General features: G+C 42.4%; 1 protein-coding gene across 1 annotated transcript; it reads right to left on the reverse strand.

Annotated features, from left to right (window-relative positions):
- Nucleotides 1–1,093: 1,093 nt before the first annotated feature.
- Nucleotides 1,094–6,986, reverse strand: SNRNP48 (small nuclear ribonucleoprotein 48kDa (U11/U12); the record flags this gene model as incomplete). The annotated part of the gene is made up of 6 exons (XM_008941390.1): nt 1,094–1,133; nt 1,920–2,084; nt 3,123–3,238; nt 3,680–3,801; nt 4,705–4,893; nt 6,912–6,986. Coding segments are annotated over 6 exons (707 nt in total), but the record flags the coding sequence as incomplete, so codon positions are not given.
- Between the last annotated feature and the right edge of the window lie 785 nt (nt 6,987–7,771).

Genomic DNA, 7,771 nt, shown 5'->3' on the forward strand with positions numbered 1-7,771 from the left:
ATTGTAGGAAAGGAAGTAAAACACAGGACTAAATTTAGAGAAGACTGGACAGCTGTAATTGGTGCAATTCCTGGCACCTCAATCAAACAGAAGGGAGATTTGTAGGGAAGATGGATCTGCAAGCTTGTTCTTTTATAGCTGCTAACTCCATTGAGGTAACAAGCTTGGCTGATGATAACTGACCTTAGTGTAGTAGATTGTGTGAGCAATTAACAGGACTAGAAACTGATATAATTAAAAAAAAAAATCTCACTGAAGTGGAATCCTCCTGCACACTCTTAGTATCTACCTGCATGCCTTACTGTTTCATCAGCTTCTGTCACTAATACTTACATGTTCATCTACAGGATGAGAACTCCTCCTAGTTAGCTCTGGAAGGAAATGGGAGCACAGCCAGTGTTTAAAAACAGCAATCAGTAGTATTACAAGTGTCCTTGGTGCCTACCCACCAGTTTCTGTGGAGAACTATATTCTCATCATCTTTGTCAGATGACATTGATCCTAAATTTCTTTGAGCATGAGCTCAGGAACAGTAACTCCTCCATTATTATCCTTTTAGCACTACCTGCAGCTGAAGACATTTTAGGCTGTTGGAGAACTCTGAAATCCACCCTCTCACCTCTGGTACGTGCTGTAACCAGACAGTAAGTGCTGTCCTTCTGGAACACAGCTCCCAGGGGTGGCAAAGTCAGATAGAAGGCTGGGAGGGGAGCTCTCTTCATGCCTTTTCCCTTTGACATTGACCCTGGACTCCACGTATTCGCTCTGTTCTGCATCACTAGCTATGGGCTATGAGAGCAAATTACTGCAGCCTTGTGCAAATTTCATTCTTCAGCCTTGTCAGACTAAACTCAAATAGATCAGAGAGATAAATATAATTTATTAATAGCTGCAGATTTACATGTTCTCTGACATGTACTGCTTCCAGCCTGGCAAACCTTAACACGATTTCAGCTCTGTCTGGGAGCACAGCTGTGATGCAGCAACAATGTCATGTGCATGGCATTGCTGTCCCTGGCACAACAGCAGTAGCCACAGTTCCTGGGCGAGTACTTTTTTGAGCAGCTGACAAACAAAATAATCAGTCTTGTTTCTACTTTCTTCTTTTATGGCTGTGATATTTGTCTTCATCCCTGAAAGAAAACCACAAACATTGTGTGGGCTGTTAGGCTCAGACTGACAGAAGCTGAAGAAAAAAAATATTACTTGGAAAATTGAAAGTTTGCATTAAATATAATCATGTCCTCTTCTAAGGAAAGAAAGAAAACTACTTTAAGACAGTTTATTTCCCATGCTATTTCAATCAACGCCTTGTCGTGCAGTGCCATAGCAGCAATTAATCTAGGATGAACAGCCTCACTGTGTAATGAAGCCAGTTTTGAGACAAGCAATCTCTCCTACCCACACGGGTATGTACCACCTTTCCTCCGTACACACCAGGGACAAAGCAGAATTTCTTCTGCCCAGCGGCCCAAGCCTTTGCTCAAGCACAGGTCCCACACAGCTATAGACCTGCAGGTGCAAACATGCCCTTGTTGATGGTCTGAAGAACCTGTGGCCTAGATTTGTTTTCTTTTGCTTGAAAATACACCCAGAACTACTGAAAAGCAACTCCATTGTTTTGATCAAGGAGTAGAACAGCCCCTGACAGCGCTGTGCTAATCCTGTAGTGCGCTGTTGAAAGTGGCACCTTGCAGCTGTGAGAGGAAATTCTCAAGTCTGGACCACAGTCTGTGATCCCTCAGCATGTTCTGTTTCGTATCAGTACCTCACACCACTGGCTTGTTACACAGTACAGGAGATCAGCCCAGCTTTTGAATTGGGCTGGGTGTTCTAATTCTCAGCACTAAGTTCTCAAAGACAACAGCTATGGCTGCCTGATTCAGAAGCAGGACTCAGCTGTCACTACCTGTACTCACCTCTCTCTTTTCCTCCACGAATCTCTGTCTTTGCCTCTTTCACGACTCCTTTTTCGTTTACTCGGACTCCTGCTGGTCTCCCTCCTGTGTCTGCTGCGCTCAGTGTCCTTGCAGCTCCCCCCAGACTGCCGCGAGTCCGCCGAAGCTGAGCGCCTGTCTTCCTTCCTGAAAAAAAGGTTATTGGTTGTATTCAATAAAAATACTTCCACAGTCACTACTGTTTTCAGTACCAGTTTTGTAATATAATGTCCCACTAATGGTGTAAGATAGGAGATGTATCTTTTATTTAGCCTCTCGGTCTCCCTAAGAAATACAGTATCTCCCAGAAGAGGCCCAAAGTCCATGTTCTTATGTGTGCACATCTCAGCACACTGTTTAACCCAGTTATTTTTTAGAAACACTGCCCCTCAGTCTTATCACCTCTGCTCACGAGACAGGAGACAGCACAAGGGGTTTCAGTCTGTTTTGCTTTAAATCCCTAATTCTTCAACCACCTCCCTTGCACTGCTACCTACAGCTGGAGAACCCCACAAGCCCCATTTGGCCTTTTCATTCACCTTCATTTTTAATGTCAAAAACAAACACCTTGAGTGTCACCTTTTAGTTTGTTTCAACATTTGCACCTCCAGGATCTCCTGAAGAAGCACAGACTACCACGGCGTCACGAGTCCCTCTTTACTCCAGCAGCAAACGCTTGGGAGAGCGCGCAGCGTCGCGTGACACAGACACCTAGCTACCAGTTACCACTGCGCTGCCAGCTCTGAAGGGCCCCTCTGTTTACCAAGTTATTAAAACCTTTTATCTGAGATATTTTATATTTACCATAGCATTTCCTGTCTTGGTAGAGAATGGGAAGAATTTGTGTACTTGTATTTTCAAGTGTCCTTCTGTCCCTAGCTATCACATATATATGCATTTGGACACAGAGGGAACACTCTTCGTTCCCCAGCTCCACCAGGAACTCTCTGTTCACCTGGAACACTTGCAACTTACCTCCTTACCCCTGAAAGAAAGCCAGTGATTAATTTTTCCCCATCCTTTGGGCAGACAGAAATTCTCAAGCAAGAGCTTAAAAATTAGTATAAAATAAACAGTCAATATGTCTCAGGGCTGGTGTATGTCGTACTAGAAAGAGGCAATCGAGTACCATTACAGGCTATCAGGCTGCTAACATCCCTGAAGAATTTGCCAACTGCAACCTACCTTCCTGAAGATTTTGACTTCCCTCCTTCACATATATCTGTATTATCCAACCTGTTCTCCTCCTGCCAGTGATTGCTGAGTTCCTCCATATGCACACCAATCACGTCCCGGATCACCTGGAGATTAAGATACATTAAAAACAAACATGAAGAAAAGCACCATGTCACGCTAGTAGCCTGAACTAGCAACCAGACCGCAGAAGGAAAACATCTCCAAAAAGGAGACCCCCCCCAAACCTCATGTATCAATTGTGTGAAAGGAAGTCTTACTTGCAGAAAAAGGTATTTCAGCATAAATTTAAATGGCACCATTTTACAATAGACGTTCAATACCTTGCTGGTATTTTCATATTCAAAATTTAATAGAAATGTTTCCATAATTTGTAATTTGCTGCTACAAACCAAAAACCAAAACAAGATTCCTCTACGGTTTTTGATGCTAATAAGGCAGGGTACAAAAAGCAGAAAAAGACATTTTGTCTGAAAGGGTCTATCATTGTTTAGGCTGATAAACAATAAGCACTTTTGTGCAAAAAACTCTTTATTTTCAGATCTTACCTCAGTGTAAGACTTCTTTGTTATATGAACATTCTTAGCCCTGTATGACTGCCGCCGCCTTTTGTAGTCTCGCATTTCAGCCAGAATTTCAAGGTGGGACTTTGGACCTTTCTGACTATCATCTAGCAAAAAATTGTAAGTAAAACAAATGGTCAATAAGGAGACATTAGCACCTGCAGGTCCGCAAGTCTCATGCTTCAGTAATGACGTCTGAAACATAAAATACTGGAGAAACTTCAGAAAGGACACAGTACTTAGTAACTATTATGAATTTAGCACAAGTTTCCTCTCCAACCTTCTTGTTAGCCATTTACACAAGAGTAAAGAGCCACCAACAATGTTGTGTCACCTCAGCCTCCCAACTACGATCCAGATCAATATACGGGCTTGTCATTTGGTCAAATGCCTACAAAATACAGGTCATGTTTTCAAAGGCAGTATTACAGTAAGAAACAAAGTCAGATTCTGTACAACATCTGCCCATGCAGATGACAGTCTCCTGTCTCCACAGCACAGCAGGGCCCACAGGATAACGCTCAAGGTGCACTCGTATAGTTACAACCTGGCATGACTTGGCAGGGGGGAGAGGCCTTGGTCCAATACACCCACTTGTATGTTGCCCAAGAGCTCCATCGGATGGCTGCCAACCTTTCTTGTTCAGCTTTTACTCACGTGATCCCTAATCTCATCATCTCTTACAGCAAATACTGTTCCAAGCTGCACAGTAAGCTGACAACATCAAGCAACCTGAAGTCAGTTGCAGCAAAAACAAAAGATCCATCCACTAAAATACACACAGCACGTGTGCCAAAAGCAGAGCACCCGAGGCTTTCTCGGAAGGTAAACAACATAAAGGATACCAGGCTGGTGTATTCTGATGCCAAGTCTTCATTGGGGCTTTTAAGAACACTATGCTCTTCACAATAAATACAGCACAAGCAATTCTGTTTAGCTTTCAACAAAACTCATCTAACTACACAAAGCAGTTCTGAGCCAGAAAATCAACAACAGATCATTCTTCGAACCTTGGGTGATTTTCGCTGCTAAATCCACAAAGAGATCACTGTCATTTTCTGTTACTTGGGATCTAGACCTCTGTTTCTTTGTTTCCTCCACAACATAATCATAGAGAGCCAGGCGATCAGCTTGAGTCAGGTCACAGGTGAAACGCTTGTGATTTTGAGGAACTTCTACAGGCAGTAATGAGTAAGATCCTGGAGGTTGAACAGACAGTTGTTCTTAGCAAAACAGCATAATTATACAGGAAAACACCAAGAAGCTCAACATGCAGTCAGTACTCACGCTGTTTTCATCTCCTGCTACCTATATGTAAGAAGTTTTTCTTAATTTGAAAAGAAAATTGGTCAAAAAAAAGCCCCAAATCTCTCCCCAGCCCCACACAGGCTGTATAACCTCTCTTGACTGCTTACACTGTTAGTGACAGGTTTTCATACGCTTTGAAGGATCAAAAGGACACTCTGTATTGTCCTACCTACCCCAGCTCTAGGATTACAAGCTAAAACAAGAGAGAGGAGGCTGCAGCTCTCACTTCTGGCTTTGTCTTATTCCTAACATTTTCTGTAAGGAACTAGCTGCAAAATACCTGCACTAGCATGTATTCTTGCCAATAAGAATGAAAGCTTCTAGGAGAGAAGTAATAGGGAACTGTGCAGATCACTCTTGATCACACTGTCACTTTTTCTACAGAGCTGTTACAACAGAGTGCCACAGGCAGTTATAGATAAAAGGGCTACAAAGGCACTTTCAAAATGCTCCAGGTTAGTTTAGATAACTGAATTAGGAAAACAAACACACTGCCTGCACACTCTTCTTTCACTGAATTGTCAGCTTGGCACTCCCTCAGTTAAAACATATATCCTCCAAACAAACAATGAATCCATTCCAAATCCATTACAACAGCAGCAAAGTGACTTCCCTAAAGATAAAAGATACAGTATTCCAGGATATTGCCTGCAGAAAACCATTTCACTTGACAAGATTCAAATTTTCAGCAACCATTGACCTGATCTCCACGATCCTGTTCCCCATAACACCACCTCCCTGAGAGCCACAATCCTACACATGCATGTAAAATGCTCTGTTATTACAGGGTCACAGAAGCACATAAAAGTGTCCCAGTTGTTACATGCTTGTGTTTTTACAAGAGTTTCACAACGTATGATGAAGGACAGCTTTTCTGTTCTATTATATAGTTATTCTAATAATATTCTAATAGTTAAAAAAAAAAAAAAAACAACCAAAACCCAAAGACAGACAATTACTTGATACAGTTACCTGAAAGGCAATTTACAATGAACAGTGTTTTCCATTTGCTTCTGTCACGAGAGACTTCAAATTAAACAACTCCAATACAGTAAATTTTAGAATAGGCCAAGATGCCACAATGAGAACCACCCCAATAATTTTAGTGCTATCTTCAGAGAAATGGAAGCTTGCAGAGCAAACCGGACAGCAAACGCTGGCACCTAGTGGCTCACTGCTGTATCTTTCCCATGCACCACTTGATAAAGGGTTTCTCTGCTGCTTCTCTACTTGAATGTGCTCACGTCAAATTCATGCTACTACTTCCCTCCAGAGGAAACAAAACTCACTGAAAAATGAAACATAAAGAAACTACCGAAATGAGAGCAGTAGCCCAGGACATAATCGTATTTGCAGATGTGTCAGCATTACTTCTTATACAGCTTCTTAGCAGTCTTGAAACAATGTATCATAATAATGCGCATGTTGTTCGGGTTTTGATCTGAGGAGTGGTGGACAAGCACATACAGTTCATGTCTAGCAATTAAGCCTTACACAAAACATTACAGGAAGAACAAGGCTGGAGGCAGCATTAGAAGAGTCTGGGTCACAAAGAGCCAAAAGGTAAAGGACAACATCCAAAAAAGCATGCAGAAAGTAAAGCTGTAGGTAGCGGAATGGAGAGTGAAGGACTAGTGCTTTAAGAAACTTTTTAATTTTGCAGCACTGATTTGCTAGTCCTGAAGAGAACTAGAGGTGTAAGCACAACAGACTCAAATTGGCTTATTGCCTTGAGTAAAGAAAGCGGTTATGCTCCAAAATATACAAGGGAAAGAATACAAAAACTAAAATTAAAAAAATCCTCACAGCGGTCCACAAGTGGAATGAAGGCAGCTACAACTGGGGGAGACAAAAGCAGCTCTCTGTATGACAGCTGATGAAGTCATCTCAGTATCTGCTTGGTACTTACCTTCACTGTAGCCTGTGCCTTCTTTTGCACTTTGTGCTCTAGCTTGCTTAACTATATGAAACTGTAGGTCTTTATCTGCAAACAGAGAAGACAAAAATATCAACAAACTTCTATATGAAGTAATTGATAGGGTTAGTATTTATTCCCCAACCTCTACTATGAGACTTATGGTTTGTTATACAACATCATAGTTTTGTTTATGCATGAGAGAAGGTCCAAACTAAAAATGTCATTTTGATCTATTCCATGTTTGAACTGAGGGGAGGGGAAAAATAAAGAAAAAAAAGGATTTCTGGATTACTGGGATATAGAAAAACAAATGTATGTATATTGCAACTCTGAACCATTATTACATCCCCAAATTCTAGGGCCATATTTTCCACCTTCTAAGCACACTTTTTAAAACACCTTCTACACTGGATGCAAGAAGAACATCAGAAGAACCTGGAAAATAACCTAAGAGGAAAAAAAGAACCTCCTTGGATTTGAAGATGAAAACAGCCAAGGGATCTACAGAACAGAACTACTCACCGACAGAAGCACAACAAGGGCAAAGTAAGGCAAAGTACAACGGTGAGAAAATAAACCTACCGATGGAAATACTCTGGTTTTTTTAGAAGGCCTTGGAGAGTAGAGTTTATGGTTACAGTAGAGTGTGCTACCCTGAGGACCCAGACTGCCCCATGGGGTCTCCCCTCAGCCCCATCCCCAGTCCTCCCCACAGGGATCTCCCCTCATCCTCTTTGTCTCCCCCAGGGATCACCTCTTCGCCTCCCCAGGGGTGTCCGCTCAGTCCCACCCTCTACCCACCCCGGGTCTCCCCTCAGCCTCCGCTGTCCCCCCGGGCGGGGATGGCCCCG

The sequence above is a fragment of the Merops nubicus genome, unplaced genomic scaffold (genome assembly GCF_000691845.1).
Source record: "Merops nubicus isolate BGI_N331 unplaced genomic scaffold, ASM69184v1 scaffold12050, whole genome shotgun sequence".
In the NCBI taxonomy this organism is placed as follows: Eukaryota; Metazoa; Chordata; class Aves; order Coraciiformes; family Meropidae; genus Merops; species Merops nubicus.